Source organism: Neovison vison, chromosome 1 (genome assembly GCF_020171115.1).
Source record: "Neovison vison isolate M4711 chromosome 1, ASM_NN_V1, whole genome shotgun sequence".
Taxonomy (NCBI): Eukaryota; Metazoa; Chordata; class Mammalia; order Carnivora; family Mustelidae; genus Neogale; species Neogale vison.
Genome location: NC_058091.1, coordinates 125,624,655 through 125,647,381, shown reverse-complemented (window position 1 = coordinate 125,647,381; position 22,727 = coordinate 125,624,655). Strand labels below are relative to the sequence as shown.

Sequence of the window (22,727 nt, the reverse complement as noted above, 5' to 3'; positions counted from 1 at the left end):
CCTATGTCTTTAGAGCCCTTACACTTGGTAGTCCTGACCCACTATGTGGGTTTTTTATCATGGTGGAAGGACCATGTATAGAGACCACACAGAGAGACCAGATGGAGAGAGAGACATGACCATCTGAACTCTCAGGTGAGCTCAGCCTTCCAGCCTTCCCCTGCTAACGTGCCAGATATTGGTGAAGGCTTTTTGGACCCTTTAGCCCATGCTTACCATCATCTGAACACCAGTGAATAATCCCAGATGACATCATGAAAAGCTGAAGGATGGCCCAGAAGAGCTGTCCTTTTAATTACTGTCCTATAGAACCATGAGCAGTTGGCTAAACACAGCATTCAGGCAGGATTTGGTTGGGTCTCTTCCAGGAAAGGCAGAATACCATCAATACTAACCTGAGAATATCTCCCCTGGAGGGTTGGGAAAGGGGGACTCAACAGCAGAACAATTTCACCCACCATATCTCATTGGATAGAATTGTATCACTTGTCTGTGTCAGTCCTTCACTGACAAGGAGAATGGGGTTTTTATACATTCAGATTAATTAACATGCAACCCCTGGTGCTCCTTTCCCTGAACACTTGCTGAATACTTCTTGTGTTGGAAGTCAAGCCATAGTATCTGCCATGATGATTATCTGCTGTCACAGTCATCATCATGCCAGGACCATGGCTGATCCTGGTTTTGCCTCAACAGTCTCACTGCTTGCTGACAGCTGAAGGCTCTGTCCCCACCAGTGCTTACTGCTCTTCAGTGAGGTTTCTGACTTTTGGGGGGCTTATGGTTTGTTTTGAGAACTTGGGACAAATTACCCCTGAACTGCATCTGAGGATTATTTAATGGTTCCATCTACTATCACATCAAAAGTAAGTCTTCTCAATAATGATTAGGACATACTGTAGGACAGAGTTCAGGTATTCTTTAGCCCTCTTTCTATCCTAGAGTGAAGCATCCTTAAGGCTTGCCTCCCAGAAGTTGAAGGAATTTCTCTCTTGGTGGGAAAGAGAAGGCCATTTAAAAAATTCATTAGGATCAAAATTCTCTTTGCCATTTCTCTAAGGAGGTATAGTAAATTCTCTAACACTTAGTTAGTCCTTACAAGTCAGGATTTGTGGTGCTTGCCTTTATAATCTTAGCATTCCTCTATTACATATATATATTAGGCTTATTGTTAGGAAGTTTACCAGGCATACAAGTAGTAGAAGGAAGATAAAAAGTCATTACTCGTTGAAGTGGGCTCTGCCTGAAGGAGTTTGACTCTTATAACAGCATCTTGAATAAGTTAAACATGTTAGTACAAAAGGAAAGTTCCTATGGAATTAGAATGTTTAAGATTAAAAATGAGACCTATATCTTAACCTTGAAGTATTTTGACATAAAGATCAGACTAGTAACCAGGAACTGGAAATTTTCCATAGGCCAGAAAAGGTGTTTCATTACCTAATTTAATTTAAAGAATAATGCATTATTTAATCTTTAGTATTTTGAGATTCACTTTTTAATGAGCAAGTCTTTAGGAAATATCATGAAGAGAGAAGTGAACACATATGCATTCTCAAATCCAGACAGGAGAATGCTGAAAACAGGAGCCAAAGAAGACTTAAAGCTACACATACTTTCCTCCCTAATGGTTTGATGACACTAATGGAAAAATAATGTTGTAGGCATCAAATGGAGATTCTAATTAGACAGCATAGTAATGATTCCAAGGCTCTGATCCCTGAGGTTTTGTGAATTAAGAAACTCAGATTACCACAGTGGAAAACTTTCTCAATAAAATAGCTCTTCTGTTGAAAACTATTAGTCCAACTAAAAAAAAAAAAAATTAGAAATTAAAAATCAGAGGATAGAAAGGCAACATGACTTTAGGCACACGTGCTCTATAATGGGGCCCAGAACTCATATTTCTAAAATGCTCATTTGCCTAATGACAGAAAGCTGTCTGATGGAAAATTTCATGCGTGAAGATATGAGAAATACATATCTTCAATTATTTTGAATTTTTTCCCCTTTTCTAAGAACATAGTCTAAAAAACTTCCCATGGTGTGATTTCATTAGTAGAATGGGATAGCCCAAGGGGAGGTGACAGATTTCAGGAAGTCCTTACAAGTCAGAGTTATCTTGTCACCTTCCAATTCTAATTCTAACTCTGTTACTTTTGCCATGAATTCTAAGAAATGAGACTCACCCAATTTAGTATTATTCCAAAGAGAAATGTAGTATAAAACAGGGATCTAAGTTTTCCCATCTTCAATAGAGTTGGATTTTATAAGATTTAACTCATAAAGTCACTTCTTCTATCCTGTTTATTTCCTGAGCTGGAAAACTGGTATAAATCCTGAAGTGGAGGTAAAGTAAAAAGGAAACAGTGTCTACTTCCCCCTTGAGTGTTTTCTCTAATACAATGCTTCCTTTCAATCATACTCACACATACAAGTAACCATTTAATTGGTCTTTCAGTTGTGGTTAAAAGCCCTGAGCCTGGAATTTGTGTCTTATCTGTACTTCTGTGTCAGCCAGAGTGTCGAGTGGGACATGGAAACTACCACAGACATTCTGAGCAGAGAAAGATTTAGTGCAAGAAGTTGTTTACAAACTCTTTGCAAAAAACAAAAACAAAACCAAAAAACAAATACCCCCCTCCAACAGTTTGACATCTTTTAGAAAAAGTAAATATAAAGGGGCGCCTGGGTGGCTCAGTGGGTTAAGCCGCTGCCTTCGGCTCAGGTTGTGATCTCAGGGTCCTGGGATCAAGCCCTGAGATCAAGCCCTGAGTCGGGCTCTCTGCTCAGCAGGGAGCCTGCTTCCTTCTCTCTCTCTGCCTGCCTATCTGCCTGCTTGTCATCTCTCTCTGTCAAATAAATAAAATCTTAAAAAAAAAAAGAAAAAGTAAATATGCAATTATCATACAGCCCAGCAATTGCACTTTTATGTAAAATGGAAACTATATTCACACAGAAACCTGTACATGAATGTTCAAGCAATTTAATATGGAGCAGCCCCAAACTGGAAACAGCCCAGATATCCTTCAATAGGTAAATGGCGAAACAAGGTATGGTACATTCATACCATGAAATAATACTCCACGATAAAAACACCAAAGCAACTACTGATCCATGCACCTTGGATGCACTTCCAGGAAACTTAGACTGAATGAAAAATGCCAATCCCAATTAATTATAAGCTGTATGATTCCACTTATAATGTTTCTTGAAATGACAAAACTTTGGAAGTGGCATGAAGCATCCATGTCAGAACTATTCAGTATTTTTACTTTGGTGGTAGATGAATGAACCCTCATGTATGATAAAAGGCATTGTATAAACACACGCACACTAACACACACACAATTGAGTACAAGTGAAACTGGGGAAATCTTAATAAGATCAGTGACTTGTATAAATGTCAATACTCTGCTTGTAATATTGCACTATAATTTCAGAGGATGAGACCAAGGGGGAAATTGGGTGAAGGGTATATGGGACATCACTGTACTATTTCTTACAAATACATGTGAATTCTACAATTATCTCAATAAAAACGTCAGTTTGTTTGTTTGTTTGTTTGTTTGTTTATTTTTAAGGGATGGAAGAACAGAAGCCAGAGGGCCATCACTGGGCTGTTGACATCAAGGGCACACCACCATAGTTCTTAGTCAGAATTTAGGAAACTGCTGCTGTCCCACCCCACATGGCTACTGTACTCATGAAACTTGTGTGACTAGACCCAAACTTGGAGTCTAGTTGCCACAACTCTCGGGTTAGTCTGACCAGGAGTAGAAAGATGGCTTTTGTTTCACTTCTACCTACCAGAATGAGGAGGAACACATCTGATTGGCAGAACTCAATATGCTTCCAAACCACCAGCTGCAAAATGATCCAGAAAATATGGGTTTTAGCAGTTCAATTTTTATACATAGAATATGGAATGGGAATTGAAAGAACCAACAATGATATCTACCATAACCAGTCTCTAGTTATTTTACCTTAGGCAAGTTTATTAACCTCTCTGATCCCCAGTTTCTATCAAATAGAGATCATTATCATAATTACCTCATGGAATTAAATGAGATATGGCATACCTTGGCACAGCTTACTCGTTCACTTAATACATGCTAGTCACTGTTGTTGGTTTTCTAACCTGATGTACAGTGAAAGAATATTACGAATGATCTATAAGGTAAAAGTAAAAGAAAGAAAGATTAAAAAAGAAGAGAAGAGAAGAGATAATTTGGAGGAGAAAGCCAAGGCGTTACTCTTGAATACTTGGTATCTACTCAATGTTAAGAAATAAGAATGTGAAAAAACTTATTCAAAATACTGAATATTGTATAGATTGGTTGATGCTGTGAACTGAATTGTATCTGCCCAAAATTCATATGCTGAAGCTCTAATCCACCATATGATGGTAGGTGAAAATAGGGGCCTTTGGGAGATAATTAGGTTATAAAGGCAGAGATCTCTAATGAGATTATTGCCCCTATAAGAAGATATGCCTTCTCCTCTCTTCACCACGTAAGGACACACAAGATGGCTCTTTGTAATCCAGACAGAGAGCTCTCACCAGGCACCAAATAAGCCAATGGAAAATTCCTCTGAACTCATGGATATTATTAGCATTGACCATGTAGCACGTCCTTCTCAGAGGCTTGTTTGGAGTTCACTGGACCTTTTATGGGTCGAATTGTGTTTCTCCCCCAAATTCATATGTTGAAGTCAACTCCCCCCAAATTCATATGTTGAAGTCAACTCCCCCACCAGTAATTTAGCATATTACTTTATTTAGAAATAAGGTAATAGCAGAGGTAGTTAAACTAACATGAGATCATATTGAGCCGTCCCCAATCCAATGTGAGTAGTGTCCTTATAAAAAAGAGGAAATTCAGACTGAGATATGTGTAGAAGGAGAATGCTATGTGAACATGAAGATGGCCATCATAAGTCAGAAAGAGAGGCTGCAGAGGAAACTAACCCTGACAACACCTTGATTTTGGATTTTCAGAAGTGTGAGGAAATACATTTCTATCGTTTGAGCCACCAGTCTGTGGTACTTTGTAGTGACAGCCCTAGCAAATCTATATATGACTCTATTGCCTTTCCTCAGAAAAGTTTCCTAGAGAAATAGCCCTCATTTTTTCTCGACCTTCCACTGTGTTTCAAAACTACCATTTCCCTCAACATTTTGTAATTACTTTATTTACAGGCCCTACAATACGATCAGTTTTCTTTCTATAGGTCTTCTACTGTCATACTTCTTACCAGGAAAGGTAAATGGTTCAGTATTCAGTAGTGTCATGGGATGTCTCACAGCTGCAGTATAAACTTGGTATGTCCTCTCTTGGTAACCGGTTTTCCCATGATTTTTTTGAAAATGTTAAACAGTGTATCTGAAAATTAATCCAAATAATATTTATATTAAAACAAACATACATTTTAAAGATAATCTAGTAGATTTCAAAGACATTTCTTGCTTATAGTGAGTTCCCCTGAATTAAAGTGTTCACCATCCTCTGCATTAGGGTTTCTTCATTTACCATTCAGAAGCGGCCTTCTGCATCTTTAAAAAAATTATATTTATTTATTTAAATATTATTTATTTATTTATTTGAGAGAGAGAGAGAGAGCGAGCGAGCACACACAATTATGGGGGTTGGGGAGGGGCAGGGGCAGAGGCAGAGGCAGGAGAAGCAGACACCCCACTGAACAGGAAGCCTGATGTCGGCTGGATCCCAGGACCCTGAGATCATTACCTGAGCTGAAGGCAGATGCTTCACTGACTGAGCCAACCAGGTAACCACAGCCTTCTGATAATGTATGTAATACACATTTATTCAGTCATTCTCCATATAGAATGGACAAATGAGAGCCAAGGTGTGAAACCAAAGACCTGTCTATATATAAAGCTAAGGAATATTCCCAAGAAGCTTAGGGGACAAAAAAATTTTTAACTTAACCCTGAGTTTTTCTGATTTGGGGATTTGACATCTGTAACAACTTCCATGATAGGTTGCGCACTGTCCTAGGCACTCAATTTGTGACTTGAGGTGATGATCTGAGGTAATCTACTGGAGAGAGGAAAATGTACAGATTAATAGAGCAGTGTAAATAGGGAAATTTTTATCTCTTCCATGGATTCCAGCCAACTCCTTAGGTACACACACCTGCCATCTTCCCAGTGAGTCACCTCTGGCCTTCTCTCTGCCCAATGTGCAGCTGCCACGTGAAAGCCAGTTCAGGAGACATCAGGTTAGGACCCCACCTTGCATTTGATTTACTTTTTTTTGAAACTGGCCATGTCCAGGTTTGTCTGACCCCGCCGTCTTTTCAACATTTCCTTAAGCTGCACGTGAGTAGGGTCAGGCTTTCTTGTACTCTGCCAGTCCTCTGAACTAGAGTACTTTGAATCTAGTTACTTGGAAACTTGTGCTTGGTTCCAAGCTTCAGGGAAACGTGAGATGAGCCAGAAAGCCGGGCTACAGGTGAGGTTAGTCATTCCACACACATCTGTGACCCCATTTAGGGGCCTTGCGCCCCTCAGGAAACATAAAACCGAACTCATCAAAAGGCAATGCTATAGGTTTCCAGGAATTATTTATCAAAGCTGATGACCCAGGCCCCGTGACACCTAGATTTGGCAATCAAAGCTTTCTCCTAATGAAAAGGTCGGCGCTACTTCCTCTCAGCATCCTCAGATAATATTAGCATTCCCGGGACGGCCAGAGAAGCTGAGGGCAGGAGACAGGGGCTCCAAAAAAGATAAGCCGGTGAAGACCAAGCCGCCAACCGCCTGCGCCCTCTTCGCCAGGGTACTGGCCTGGCCTAAAGACCGGGCAACATTTCCTTTCCTGAACCTGTGTAACTGCCACGGCCGGAGGCGGCAGAGCCCCGCTGCAAGACCGCCCCTCAGGCGCCCCGCCCTGGCCGCGCGGCCAGCGGCGGAGGAGGCGTGGCATAGCGAGGCGGCAGACGGCGGGGGGCGGGGCCTGCCGCGGGCGCCACGGGAGCGTCGCGGCCTGACGCGAATGACGCGGCGCCCGCCAGGCCGCAGTCCCGCCGCCCCGCAGTGTGGCCCGCCTCGGCCCGCCCCCGGCCCTCCCCGCCCGGCCTCCAGAGCGCCCCTGTCAGATTGTGGCGGCGGGCCGCGCGGTGCGCTACTTCCCTGCAGCTTGGGCGAGGAGGCTTGTGTGCAGGCACACCCCCACGTCCCTTCGGCACCGCTGTCTCTGCTCCACTGGCCTCCGCTCCGCCCAGCCCTCGGCCACAAGCCGGTAGCGACATGGCACACGCGGCGGTACGCTGCCCCAGCGCTCGCGGCTCCGGGGACGGAGAGATGGGCAAGCCCAGGAAAGTGGCGCTCATCACTGGCATCACGGGCCAGGTGAGTCCGAGATGGGAGTTCGAGCCAGGCCTCCTGCTGCTGGGGCACGTGTGAGCCCCGCGCTCGGGGCTGCCTGCATTTCCAGGAACAGCCTTCTGGGCATCCCGGAAGGTTTCCGATGTAGCTTGTTGTGGAGGTCGGCGACAAGATGTGTCTTGTGGAGAGTGTGCTGAATGCATGGAATGCTTCTAGGCTTCCCTCGGGGCATGGGAGCGTGTGTCCTACTTGGGATGTGGTTCTCACACCTGAGCCAGACTACCTACCGTCTCCCACCTGCCCAGCCAGCGACTGCAGTGCTTGTTTCTCTGAGGTCTCTAGGGTGCACTTTAATTTAGCTCTTTGCAGATCCCAGTGCTGGGGGAGGGAAAAGGACTGGTTTTCTCTCTCTGTGTGTGTGTGTGTGTGTAGTCAACTTGCTGTACTTCCGTGTAAGGGCCAAGGCCACTGACCTGCTAATGCTTGGAAAGCAGGGGAGTTCTTGCTGTTTTGGTTCCCCCTCACCAGCTTTCCAGACAGAAGAAAACAAATTAAAAGAAAGTAGTGCCGAGGAGTCATAGACTAGGAAATATTTTTTGTTTAAAAAGCACACCTCACAAAAACTTTTTAAACATACAAACTCCTGAGATTCATGTTAATACATTTGAAGTGTATCTGACAGACTGGTCCAAAGTTAGGCTAAGGTTCTATTTCCAAACAAAAGGAGTTCCTTAAGTGATGTAATCATGAGGAGCTGTCCTGCATGTTGGAACCCCATGTGCAGACTGAGCATGGCTGTTTCCTGACTTATCTCTTAGAGATCCTGCAACAGGTAGGCCCTCACTACTGTATCTAACCAAGCTGTGCTGCTTTAGATTCATTCAGGATGGAATGATTTTACTCATTATTTTTGTAGACAAAATGTTATATGTGTGTTCCTGGAGATCTTGGTAGTGGCTAATATTACTCTGTAATGGAGGTGATAATAACGGCTAATAAATGTGCTTATTATGTATCGGTCACTTGACTAATATTAACTCATTTAGTTTTTACAAGTACTCTTTGAAGGCGTGCTTTTTTTTTTTTTTTTTGCCTCCACTTTACAGATGGGGAAAGTGAGGCATGGGAGTCTGATTTGTCTGAAGTCAAACAACTACAAGTGTCTAGCTGGGATTCAAACTCTGCTTTCAAAGCACTCTAGCATTAGAAAAGAAATTGCAATTGGCCAGATGTAGAGTCCAAGAATACTAGACAGTTTTAATTATTGGATATTTAAGTATTTTCTGGTTATTCATCTTTGTTTAAGGTTATTACAATAAACAGCTGTTTGAAAACTGGTGGAAGAGGTGGATAGGAAATAGGAAAAGGATTTGAGACTGAGGAAGTGAACCATTCAATTTAGGCAAGGGCCTATAAGCTTTCAAGTCGTGGCCTACAAACTTTTTTTTTTTTTTTTTTTTTTCCCCTAATGGTGAGGACTCTTTGGTAGATGGTTTCCCTTTTTCCAATTTCTTAGACTGGATCTGAGGCTCAAAAGTTTACGAAACTTGTGTGAACTCTTGAAGATAGAAAATTTTTTTAGTACCTTGAAGAAATTGGTGAGCTATTAAGATAACACTTGGTATGAGTTATACCAATTTAAGTGACCAGCACAATCGATCAGTGCAAGTTAGAAATGGGACCTTCTTTAAAGCTTTGGAACACATCATCTAGTTACTGAATGGCAAGAGAGGTGCAGCAGTGGCCTCCATTGTAGTTTGTCCAAAAGTCTGCTCCAGGGGAGTCTTCTTTTTTTTTTTTTTTAAAGATTTTATTTACTTATTTGACAGAGAGAGATCACAAGTAGGCAGAGAGGCAGGCAGAGAGAGAAGAGGAAGCAGGCTCCCTGCTGAGCAGAGAGCCCGATGCGGGACTCGATCTCAGGACCCTGAGATCATGACCTGAGCCGAAGGCAGCGGCTTAACCCACTGAGCCACCCAGGCATTGTCCCTTTCAATGTTGGGTTCTTGTGTTGGCTTTTATACCCCTGGCACAGTGCCGAATTCTGTAGCTGCACATAAATCCTTGCTAATGGAACTTGCGGCTTGCTACGCTTTGCATTTGTCTTCTAGGACAGTGATTCCTAACTTGGGTATCAAGGATCTCCAGAGGACTGTGAAGTTAATACAAGAGGTCTAAAAATCCATACATTATTGTCTATTTTTAAAATAATATTTCGTGAGAGCTTACTGAGCTACTCACTCTGCTAAACACTATATATCCCTACCTTAGAGGCAGGTACAAATTTTATTCCCAATTTATACCTGGCTAAGTAAGGTTAAGTATGTTCCCTGGGAGTGCACACCCAGTGAGTGTCAGAGCAGAGATTTGAACCAAGGCATTGCTTAGAACAATTTTGTTAATGTTGCTTCAGTAGTAAACTATACACAGTAAAATACAGCTTTGTGTGTCTGTGTGTGTGAGAGAGAGAGAGAGAAAGAGAAAAAGAGAGATTGTTCTACTCTTAAGAAAGGTCTGATTCAAGAAGGTGAGGTAGACATCATTGCTCTTAGGGTATTCATGGTAATTGTGCTGTGATGGGCTCTTAAATGGGTTGTCCTAGATTTCCACTTGAGAAAGTGCAGATAGTCATGGTGCCCTGTTTGCTATGCATCTCTAATATTTACTGTCAGGCTTCATATACTAGCTTTCTCCCTCCTGTCTATTCTTATTACAGTAATTGTGAATCATTTTCTAAAGTTTTTACCTTATTAAATCTCCTTAAAGAAAACCAGGCTTGGGGGCACCTGGGTGGCTTAGTCCTTAAGCCTCTGCCTTTGGCTCAGGTCACGGTCCCAGGGTCCTGGGATCTTAGGGTGCAGGATCTAGCCCTGCATAGGGCTCTCTGCTCAGTGGGAAGCCTGCTTCTCCCTCTTCCACTCCCCCTGCTTGTGTTCAGTCTCTCGTTGTGTATCTCAATAAATAAATAAAATCTTAAAAAAAAAAAAAAGAAAAAAGAAAACCAGGCTCAGGCTTGACTTTGTTGCCTCTAGGCCCTCTACCAGCCATCTTCACAGCTCATCTCCACTGTCTTAAGGTACTTTTGGTTCTTTACTACACAGTTGGAACTGTTCTTGCTTTTCTTTGAATACTCTCTCTTTGTACCCCACTGGAGTCCTTTTGTGTCTGAATGCCCTCATAGATGTTACTCCTTTTCAGTCACCTGAAGCCTCTGTGTACTCCAGATAATCCTGCCAAATGCAGCCATTCCAGGAACTTTCTTTGTATTTATATATATGCAATCTCTGTTGGCTATATAAGTAATCTGCATATCTTAGTTCTTTGGTTTAATTACTTTAAGATAGAACCTTTCAGCATATTATCTCCTACTTAGTTTTGCCTAATGGTCTTTCAAAAATCTTGACTTTTCTCATGAAGAACACAGCTTTACTCTTTCTGCTGGGTACAGGGCTTGTTTTGATGCTGGTGGGAATATAATGATATACTCATTGCCCACTAGGATCTTATAGTTTTCGAGGAACTTAAGACCATGCTGATGAAAAAAGTAATAATCAAGTATGATAGAGAAGTAGTAAAATTGAATAAGTAGTGAAGTAGTATTTTAAAAGTATGTTAGAGCCCAAATGAATGGTTTATCCAGCCTCAGAACTCTGGGAGAGGGCACTGAATGCTTGAAATAGCAGGCACTGTGTTGGTTTGAACAGCATGCACAGGAATGAAGAGAGGGGACAGTTTTGGGAATAGTGAGGACACTGTAATAATAATGGAAGGAATTTAATTTATTAAATTATTTATACCTCTTGCTCATTTCCAAAAAGTTTCTGAAGTGGCATCAACAAAAAACATATCATTGGACCATCATAAAAAGAATGAAAAAAAAAAAAGAGAGAAGCAATCCACAAAACACCAGTCAATAACTCAAAACAAAAAACAGGAGTTTGCAGTGAAGGCCAATAGAAAGATGGGGGTAATGTACTAAAACCCAAAGCTAAGGATAGCTGCTCTTCTCCTCTAGGATTCTGATGGATTCCTGTCTCATGTTGAGGCCTTTTATCCATTTTGAGTTTATCTTTGTGTACGGTGTAAGAGAATGGTCGAGTTTTATTCTTCTACATATAGCTGTCCAGTTTTCCCAGCACCATTTATTGAAGAGACTGTCTTTTTTCCACTGTATATTTTTTCCTGTTTTGTCGAAGATTGTTTGCCCATAGAGTTGAGGGTCCATATCTGGGCTCTCTACTCTGTTCGCTGGTCTATGTGTCTGTTTTTATGCCAGTACCATGCTGTCTTGGTGATCACAGCTTTGTAGTAAAGCAGTAGTAATGTGATGCAGTAACGTGATGTAGTAAAGCAGGTAACGTGATGCCCCCAGTTTTATTTTTGTTTTTCAACATTTCCTTAGCGATTCGGGGTCTCTTCTGGTTCCAGCTCTTTGAAAAATACCAGTGGAGTTTTGATCGGAATGGCATTAAAAGTATAGATTGCTCTAGGCAGTATAGACATTTTAACAATGTTTATTCTTCCTATCCAAGAGCATGGAATGGTCTTCCATCTATTTGTGTCTTCTTCAATTTCTTTCATGAGTGTTCTGTAGTTCCTCGAGTACAGATCCTTTATCTCTTTGGTTAGGTTTATTCCCAGGTATCTTATGGTTCTTGGTGCTATAGTAAATGGAATCGATTCTCTAATTTCCCTTTCTGTATTTTCATTGTTAGTGTATAAGAAAGCCACTGATTTCTGTACATTGACTGCTGTCAATATGGACATAAAATTCAGCTTTGACTTTCCTGCAAATCAAGACAAAGTGGATAGGCGAGTCAATATTTTTATTAGTACTACACTCTTAGAGAAATAACTTTAAGCAACAGAACAACATGATGGACAACATGCTTGCTAGTAGTTTTTTAAAGAAGACAGTCATCTTCCTAGGACATTTTATTACTCCCTAATGGATGACATAAGCACACTTTTTGGTAGATAGAGACTTAAGTAATTGAATGGTTAGTTTTTGTGGATTTTTCCTTTGTTAAATGGATGTTTTTCTAGTCTGTTATTTCCAAGGGAGCAGGCAGGTTGGAACTGTAGATTACATTGTTAGGTGTGTTGATTATAAGGTTAATATTGGTGTTTTGAAAGTGGAAGTATTTGACATGGTGAGGCCCTTCCTAACCTGTAAATTGGGCTAGATTTTCCTTGGGAAGTGGTTTGGATCTGGCCAAACATTTAAGCAAGTACCAATTCAATGCTTCAGATTTCTGCATCACGACACATGGAAGACAAAGCATTTATCTTTAAATAGTTACAGGCAAGAAGAGTTAACTTTTCTGTGGTTGGAAGACAACAGACTTCTGGTAAATTTTGCAAAAATGAAAGAGATGGACACTTTGAGTTATCAGGTCATATTCTTTAAGCCATATTTTGTTTCAGAATTTTGTTTTTATGGCCTTGTTTCTAATTTTCATTACTTTTGTTAGTTCTTGGTCTTTAAAGAAAACAGGTAAAATGGATGACCTAATTTTCTAGACTCAGGTGGTTCTTTCAGGCTTCGTGTTCTTCATTTAAGAGTTAATTTAGTATGTTAGAAAATGGTAATTGAGAATTGGCAAGAGGTACCTTTCTTCCCACAGTTTTCCTTAACCCCCTTTAAATAATGCTTCAGTTGAATTGTAATAGATGACTGGAACATTACCTCTTTTGGTTTTACTTTCTAATCCATATTCAGTTTCTCATAAATTTCTACATTCCAATATAGGTATAAGAATCATCACTTATGTAGATGGAGATTTAGTGAAATGTGATGTGGTCTGTTAAAACTTGATTTCTAGATAACACATTCAATTTTTTTATGAGTGTAATTGACCCACAATGTTACATTAGTTTCAGGTGTACAACTTAGTGATTAAACCTCTCTCTGCTTGATGCTGTGTTCACCACAAGCATAGCTACCATCTGTCACCACACAACAGTATTACAAGACCTTTGACTGTGTTCTTTCTGCTGTGCCTTTTTTGAATTACTCATTTCATAACTGGAAGCCTGTATCTCCCACTCCCCTTCAACCATTTTACCCATCCTCAACCCAGCAAACATCATTTAGTTCTCTATATTTATAGTCTGATTCTACTTTTTGTTTGTTTATTCATTTGTTCTGTTTTTTAGATTCCACATACGAGTGAGGTCATATGGAATTTCTCTTTCTCTGACTTATTTCACTTAGCATTATACCCTCTAGTTCTATTCACATTGTCGCAAATGGTAAGCTCTCATCCTTTTTAATAGCTGCATAATATTCCTGTATGTATTTGTGTGTGTGTTTGTGTACACTACATCTTCCTTATGCGTTTGTCTATTTATGGATGCTGGGTTGCTTCCATATCTTGGCTATTGTAAATAATGCTGCAGTAAACATAGGAGTGCCTATATCTTTTCAAATTATTGTCTTTGTTTTCTTTGGGTAAATACTCAGTAGTGGAATTATTGGATCATATGGTATTTCTATTTTGAAGAACTTCCACACTCTTTTTCTACAGTGGCTGTCCAATTTGCATTTGTAGCAACAGTGCATAAACGTTCTTTTTTCTCCACATTCTTGACAACACTTGCTATTTCTTGTTTTTTTTTTTTTTGATTGTTGTATTCTCACAGCTATGACTTGATATCTCATGGTGGTTTTGATTTGTACTTCCCTGATGATGAGTGGTGTTGAGCAGCTTTTTGTGTTAAGAGAACACGTTCTTTAGAGACCTTAGACATTCAGTGTTCATTCAGGATTATATACTGTCCTGAGCTGGTAGTTTGCCTCCATTGCCCCAGACTTATTGAGTGCTACCTTATCTACTCATGACATGGGAAAATCCAGTGCTCCACAGTCTCCATGGTTGGCTTCAGGACCCCAGGACTGAAACTGAGAGTGACTTTTGTTAGTTACTGACTTGATTTCAAGATGAATTGAAAGTACTCTTAATTGTTCTTGTGATCCTGAATGGCTCTTTGAGTTATAGAGTTCTCAACCTGCCTGTCTGTCCTCTGAAGCAGCCGCTTCTGAACTTCTGTTAAGTAAAAGTTACGATTAAATGAGAATTATCTGACTATGAGTCAGGTTTAAGGAAGGCAACATGTTCGTCTTCTAGATACTTAGTAACTAATCATTTGGGGTGAAGGTACAGAAAAAAAAATTACTGACATCAATAGAATGATTACTGTGTGCCATGCAATGTACCAAGCACTTTCTACAAATTACCTCCTTTAGGGGCTCCTGAGTGGTGCACTTGGTTAAGTCTGACTCTTGGTTTTGGCTCAACTGGTGATCTCAGGATCATGAGACCCAGCCCCACATCAGGCTCTGTGTTCAGTGTGAGTCTGCTTAAGTTTCTCTCTCGCTCTCCTTTTGACCCTCCCTGCCTCTAAAATAAATACTTCTTTAAAAAAAAAAAAAAAAAGACATTATCTCATTTCACCCCAGGTGGTACAAATTTTTACTGTCCACCTTATAGCAAAAAAGGAAACTGTGACTTGGGGAATTTCAAACTTGCCCAAGAGCCCTTAATGCACTAGATTTTTTTTTTTCCTCAGGACCTTCTCTCCTGTCTGGTTAGAGTACCTCGCTTGGGCAGTTTGTCAACAAATTGCAGAAGTTCTCAGCTCTCAAGAGGCTGTGTTTAGAGGTTGTTATATATTTTGATTGGTACCTTACCATGCCCATTAGGTGATGTTAACATATTAGTGTGTGTGTCTTAGTAGAAGTCAGGAATAGGGGTGAGGAATGGAGGTAGAGCACTATGTTCTCTGATGTCTTTTGAAAGCTTCTGGTGTCTCTTTTCTTTCCCTACCGTTCTTTTCAGTTCTCTAAGGGATTTTTCAGCCAGAGATGAAAATGGTCAGAGCAAAATGCTTTCTTCTGCCCATAAACCTTCTCCCAGGTGAGGACAAAGAGCCAGTAGCCAATTAATAGGATCCTCAGAAGTGGTAGATCCCTGGGCCTGCAGCTTGGGTGATGGGTTGTCTGGATGAAAACTGTGCCTGGAGAACTTGCCCAAAAGCTTTGATGAGCATATGGATAGTCCAAGTGTTCAGTGTGGTGGAGAGAGGCAGGTGAGAGGCTGGGTTGCCTGCTGGTATGGCTGCTACAACTTGTTCCCAGGGATCCTTCTATCTGTACACAGACCTGAGAGTTACAGCTCCCAGTTTGCTTGTTGTGCCCTTTGATACATTTTTTTCCTTTCTCTAATGCTACTTTTCCTTTCTATATTGTGGTGTTTATCCTTGCTGTCAAGGTCCAATTAGATTTTCCTTAGGAGACTCAGAAGTCCTCTATTCTAGATTCGCATACCCTGTTATGAACTGGGAAGCCTGGTCTAAGCCTGAAAATGTTCTGCCTGCAAAATGATCTTAGCAAGTACTTTTGACTCAACTTCTCTTCTTGTGGGTTAATCTGAATAGATAGTTCCTTGACTTGAGAGTAGCCTCTCCTCTTCTCTCTTCCAATAGCATCGTATTTGTGTTACTAGCAATTCTCTATTTGGTACCTCTTCGAAATTTCCAGCAATTACTAGCAATTTTTTTCATGCTTAATTTATCTTTTCTCCTGGAGGCAATTATATTTTGGTGTGAGTCATCCTCTACTTAGTGATAGAAGTACTAATAATCATAATTAATGCACTTAAGAAATGTTTGAGTCCCAATTTTGTGTCAGGCACTGGGGATTCAACAGTGAACATAATGTCAAAAATGACCATCCTTAAACATTGATATTCTGGTAACATTGTGTTCTGGTATCATAACATTAATGTTCTAGGTGGTGACGATGGTGATGTTAATTATGGTAATTACAATAATTAACATATGTTGAGCATTTACTCTGTGCTGGGTACTGTTCAAAGGGTTTATATTTGTTACCACAGCAAAAGAGCATCCTGTGATGCAGTTTTCTTATTATCCCCTAAGAATACAGAGGTTAAATATATTGTCATCCAAAGCTTTCTCCAGTCACTGTTTGAAAACTCAGATCTTAAATGTAAATCCCATTAATTTTATTTTCTATGAAGTTTGTAATTAGTATCAACAAATAACTTCTAAGGAGAGACAAATTATTTATTAAGATTCAAAAACAAAACATATTCAAGAGTTGTGGAAAGGTAGATTATAGTAGTAAAATAAGCTTGTACTGATCATTACATTACATGCCTCTCATTTTATTTTATTAGCTGCGTGGGTCATATCTTTAATTAGTTCTTTAGAGGGCCTATGTTGACAGCTAATCTTGCAGACTCTCCAAAGGCTGGGGCTCTATGTTGGATGAAGTGGAGAAGAATGAGTTAGATTTTTTAGCCCATCTTAAGTTTGAATTACTGATTAGTTATTTATGAGGTGCATGACTTTGGACAAATTATTTACCTTTGCTGTCAGATTGGATGAGTAATTCTGCTAAGTAGAAAATAATTCTGGCACGTAGTAGGGACCTTTGTGCCATTACTAGAATGAACCTTCTCTTCAGTGTTAAGAAGATAATAAAAGATTACTTGAATTCTAGGAAATAAAGTTGAATCAGGAGAGGATTAATATTTACCCTTGTGTTTTGAATGGGGAGTCTATTATCCAGGGGCAGAAAGTTCTGTAGTATTTGGAATCACTCACAAGGCTACAAAGTACTGGGAAGCCAACAGATTTGACATCAGTAAGTCTTAAGACTGATAGTATAAGCAGATGTGGGAGCCAGGCTTATCTTCATGTATAAGAAGATTGTGGGCAGTGGACTGCGCTCTGAATCTTCCTTACTGGGATTTCAATCCTTGTAGGAAAGGTTTGGCAAAATTGGAAATGAGAAAGATGTCTTGAGTACTGTCCTATTTTGATCAAAGACTCTTATGTAGTGGAAAGGGTTTTTTTTTAATGCCTTTACATTTCATGTAACTAATTGATTAACTGAGGAAAGAGCATGGAACTGAGAATCAGAGGCTGGATTTTAACACCAGTTAATTTTATAGCTTTAATTTTTTCTTAGTCTGTTTCTTTCTTTTAGTTTTTTTGTTTGTTTTTGGTTTTTTTTTTTAACGTAGAGCTTTTTTTTTTTTTTAAGATTTTATTTATTTATTTGACAGAGAGAGAGATCACAAGTAAGTAGGCAGAGAGGCAGGTAGAGAGAGGAAGCAGACTTCTTGTTGAGCAAAGAACCCCATGCAGGGCTTGATCCCAGGACCCTGAGATCATGACCTGAGCCAAAGGCAGAGGCTTAACCCACTGAGCCACTCAGGCGACCCCCACCGCCGAGTCTGTTTCTTAATTTTTATTGTGAAGGGATTACTTCGTCATCTCTTAAGTCCTTTCAGAGTATAAAGTGCTAGGACTTTAGGATTGAACACTAAATTACAGTTGATAATGTGTAACGAAAATCTTATTTTTAAGCGGTTTAAAGATAAGGCCAATAGGAGAATTTTTTAAGAAACAATATGAACTGTAGTGGATTTATAGTTAAGTTTGCAAACTAAGAAGAAATTCATGTATTAGTTGTATTTTGTCAGAATTTGTAAGGTTGAATTGAAAAATCTGAGCTGTCTGTCCTTTTAGGTTATATTAAATGAGGTAGTTTTTTGATGAGGGAGAATTTTAAAATTCCCATTATTTATTATCTATATTTTGAGCTTAGGGTTTAATAGTTGAGGTTTTATTCATCCAGTAGATATTTGCTGAGATTTCTTCTGTGTTGAGGTAGGTGCTGGAGATATAGACACCAGGAAGATGGACATGATTTTGTCTTCAAGACCTGCTAGTCTGATGAACAACAAGCAATTTTATAGCATGTTAAGTGGTATGATGGTAATAAATCAGTCACAGAATCACAAGAAGATCTTTCCTTAAAAATGCTCTGAAGTATCATTAATTCAGTAGATTTATTGAGCATCGATTACCTTGGAAGTTTCTGGTTATAAATGCTGTTATCTTAAAGGGTTAGTTGTGAGGCCTTCTTGTAGAAAGGAGAGCTACTTAAGGACCACCTATAACTACTTTTTCTTCTTTTTGACGTGGAACTCTTTTGTATAGTCTTGTATTCTGTGAAGGATGGTTAAAGATGTTACTATTTTCATGCTCATTCTTCTATCTTAGAAGCTGTATTTCCACCTTTTAACAAAGGCAGAAGTGCTTAGATTTGATGATATAAAGCAGTGGGGAGGCAGAGACCCTGTGATGTGACAGAAAGAGCTCAGCTTTGGGTAAGTCTCAAACCTGGGCTCAAACCCTGCTTTCAAAAAGAGTACATTAAAAACAAAAAGAAAAAAGTACATTTAGAAATGTCTTCCATTTACTGGCTGAATGTCTCCAGTGAGTTACTTAATAAACTTGAACCTCAGTTTCCTCTCTAAAATGCAGTTAATTATACTCACATTACAAATTGATATGTGGATTACATATTATGATTACAATAATACCTCACACAATGCCTGGCACACACTTTGTGAAATGATAGTGCTTACTATTTATTATTATATAATTAATGATTCCTTATGTATAATACATTATTATGTCTAATAAATCCTTAAAGTCAGGAGGTATGAGAAAAGGGTAGAGAAGTGTTTTGAGAATGCAGTTTGATGTAGGTAATACAGAATGAATTTGAGTAGCAAAACAACAGAGGCAGGAAGGCCTGCTAGGAGCCTCTTATAATCATGAAGATGTAGATGCAAACGGTATCGGTTGTGGAGAAGGAAAGGGAATCAAAGGCCAACAGGACTTTGTGATCATTTAGGTGTAGGGAATGTGACAAGGGCAGGAGTTACAGATCTCAAGGCTATTTTGATTTTGGAGACTGGCTGGTTGGAATTACCATGACCAGAAATGTAGTCACTGGGAAAGAAAGCCAGTTATCTGGGAAAGATAGTGAATCCAGTTTTCCTCCTGTTGAATTTAAGGTGAGAGTATAACATTCAAGTTCAAATAACCTGTAAGCTATTTGAAATATAAGGTTGGTATGCAGGTGAGAGATCATGGCCACATAGTCTTGTATAACAACCTGGACAGCAGCTAAGGATTGGGAAAGCCCTAGGTGTGTCTATGCTGCTCTACAGTGCTCATCACCAGTATTTTTACTCATCCCCCAGAATTTTCTGTTGCTCCCACTTATCTGGCATCAAAATTAACATTTTTCCTTTTAGTTTGATGATTGAATTAGCTAGGTTATTTTAGTATACTTCAGCTCTCCCTGCCTCTTTATTCATTTTACTATTTAAATTTTCCTATTGTCATGTTTTTATGCAAGATTCCTCCAACTTTTAGCTTGTTGTCCCTTTCTTCCTTCCATACAGAATTTTGGGAATCCCATTCTTCCGAATTGGAAACAAGGTGCTCAGTTCCATTAACTATTTCCATAGGAGCTTAGTACATGGAGAGTGACTGAGTGAAGCATACTTGGAAGATAATCATGTGGGATAGAAAGCCAGTTATCAGTACTGTTCTTGGCAGTGGGGCACTAGTGTGCCAAACTTAGCCTTTGGCAAGCCAATAAGTGGTTTTCCTGCCAAATCTTATGACTTACCATAAGTATTAACACAATCATATATAGAAATCCATTCATTGAAATGACTGCTTTTAGGAGGTTGTTTTGGAGTTCGGTTACATAGAACTGTGTTACATGGAATTGAAGTTAGATGGTTTTTATATGAAGGGATTTTGCTGAAGGGTGTGTTTGCCTTATTTTTTTTTCAGACTGTTCATACTGTGCCTTTTAGGAATTCCACTACATGTAAATTTTAGGGGATCCTTTCTCTGATTTATTTTTAACTTCAAGGATGAAGAAAATAAGAATTTATTTAGTATTTATAGAAAGTGTTTAAACTTCATAATTACACTTGAAAATTGTGCCATGAGAGCTTGGTCATATGTTATATGCTTGAATATTGGATTTGATTATAATGCTGAAGTGAATAGCTCAGTCACATATAATGGAAGCATGTTCCTTAATGTAGAGTGAAAAAACCTTAAATTTGTACCTCTAGCAGTCTTTTCTTAAAAATTATGATTTTTTAAGTTAATATATAATGTATTATTTGTTTCAGGGGTACAGGTCTGTGATTCATCAGTCTTATATAATATCCAGTACTCATTACAACATATACCCTCCCCAATACCTATCATCCAGTCACCCCATCTTCCTACCCACCCTCCCCCAGCAACCCTTAGTTTGTTTCCTAAGATTAAGAGTCTTTTATGGTTTGTTTCCCTCTCTGCTTTCATCTTGTTTCATTTTTTCCTCTCTCACCCTATAATCCTCTGCCTTGTGTCTTTAATTCCACATAGCAGTGAGATCATATGATAACTGTCTTTGTTTGATTGACTTATTTCGCTTACTCTGGCTCCCTTTACATTGTAGCAAATGGCAAGATTTTATTTTTTGATAGCTGCATAATATTCCATTATATATACATACCACATCTTCTTTATCCACTTATCTGTCAGTGGACATCAATGGACAAACTTCCAAAGTTTGGCTGTTGTGGACATTGCTGCTATAAACATTGGGGAGCAGGTGCCCCTTCAGATCACTACATTTATATCTTTAAGGTAAATGCCCAGTAGTGTAATTGCTGGGTCTTAGGATAACTCTATTTTCAACTTTTTGAGGAAACTCCATACTGTTTTCAAGAGTGGCTGCACCAGCTTCCATTCCCACCAACAGTGTAGGAGGGTTCCCCTTACCCTGCGTCCTTGCCAACACCAGTCGTTTCCTGACTTGTTAATTTTAGCCATTCTGACTGGTGTGTGGTATCTCATTGTGGTTTTGATTTGTATTTCTCTGATGCCAAGTGATGTAGAGCACTTTTTCATGTGCTGTTGGCCATTTGGATGTCTTCTTTGCAGAAATGTCTGTTCATGTTTTCTGCCCATTTCTTGATTGGATTATTTGTTCTTTGGGTGTTGAGTTTGATAAGTTCTTTATAGATTTTAGATACTAGCCCTTTATCTGATATGTCATTTGCAAATATCTTCTCCCATACTGTCGGTTGTCTTCTGGTTTTGTTGACTGTTTCCTTTGCTGTGCCAAAGCTTTTGATCTTGATCAAAGTCCCAATAGTTCATTTTTGCCCTTATTTCCCTTGACTTTGGTGATGTTCCTAGGAAGATGTTGCTGTGGCTGAGGTTGAAGAGGTTGCTGCCTGTGTTCTCCTCAAGGATTTTGATGGATTCCTATCTCACATATAGGTCTTTTGTCCATTTTGAATCTGTTTTTGTATATGGTATAAGGAAATGGTCCAGTTTCATTCTTCTGCATGTGGCTGTCCAGTTTCTGAACATCATTTGTTGAAGAGACTGTCTTTTTTCCATTGGACCTTCTTTCCTGCTTTGTCGAAGATTAATGTTGACCATAGAGGGTCTATTTCTGGGTTTACTATTCTGTTCCATTGATTTATGTATCTGTGTTTGTGCCAGTACCGTATTGTCTTAATGATCACAGCTTCATAATGTAGTTTAAAGTCTAAAATTGTGATGCCACCATGTTTTGTTTTCTTTTTCAATATTCCTTTGGCTATCTGGGTCTTTTGTGTTTCTGTACAAATTTTAGGATTATTTGTTCCATTTCTTTGAAAAGAGTTATGGTATTTTGATAGGGATTGCTTTGAATGTGTAGATTGCTCTAGGTAGCATAGACATTTTCACAATATTTGTTCTTCCAATCCATGAGCATGGAACGTTTTTCCATTTCTTTGTGTCTTCCTCAATTTCTTTTATGAGTACTCTGTAGTTTTCTGAGTATAAGATTCTTTGCCTCTTTAGTTAGATTTATTCCTAGGTATCTTATGGTTTTTGGTGTCATTGTAAATGGGATCGACTCCTTAATTTCTTTCTTCTGTCTTGTTGTTGGTGTATAGAAATGCAACTGATTTCTGTGCATTGATTTTATATCCTACTACTTTATTGAATTCCTGTATGAGTTCTAGCAATTTTTTGATGGAGTCTTTTGGGTTTTCCACACAGAATATCATGTCATGAGAGTTTGATTTCTTTGTCAATTTGGATGCATTTTATTTCTTTTTGTTGTCTGATTTCTAGTACTGTGTTGAACGACAGTGGTGATAATGGACATCTCTGTCATGTTCCTGGCCTTAGAGGGGATAGATGTCAGTTTTTCCCCATTGAGGATGATATTTGCTGTGGGTTTTTCATAGATGGCTTTGATGATATTGATGAGGCAGTTACCCTGTATCCTTACAGTGTGGAGAGTTTTAGTCAAAAAAGAATACTGTACTTTGTCAAATGCTATTTTGCATCTGTTGGGGGGATCATATGGTTCTTGTCCTTCCTTTTATTAATGTGTTATATCACATCAATTTGCAGATGTTGAACCACCTCACAGCCCAGGAATAAATCCCACTTGATTGTGGTG

The 22,727-nt window shown here is 39.4% G+C and overlaps 1 protein-coding gene across 3 annotated transcripts in view; it reads left to right on the top strand.

The window, feature by feature from the left end:
* Window positions 1-7,087: 7,087 nt before the first annotated feature.
* The window catches only part of GMDS (GDP-mannose 4,6-dehydratase), a 633,896-nt gene continuing 618,256 nt past the window's right edge, over window positions 7,088-22,727 (top strand). For 2 of the 3 annotated variants that reach the window (XM_044257882.1, XM_044257891.1), the window contains exon 1: window positions 7,088-7,378. In XM_044257882.1, coding sequence (XP_044113817.1) covers window positions 7,277-7,378 — 102 coding nt within the window. In that variant the 5' untranslated portion in view covers window positions 7,088-7,276. The remainder of the gene's footprint in view (window positions 7,379-22,727) is intronic. The other variant, XM_044257899.1, reaches the window with a different exon arrangement.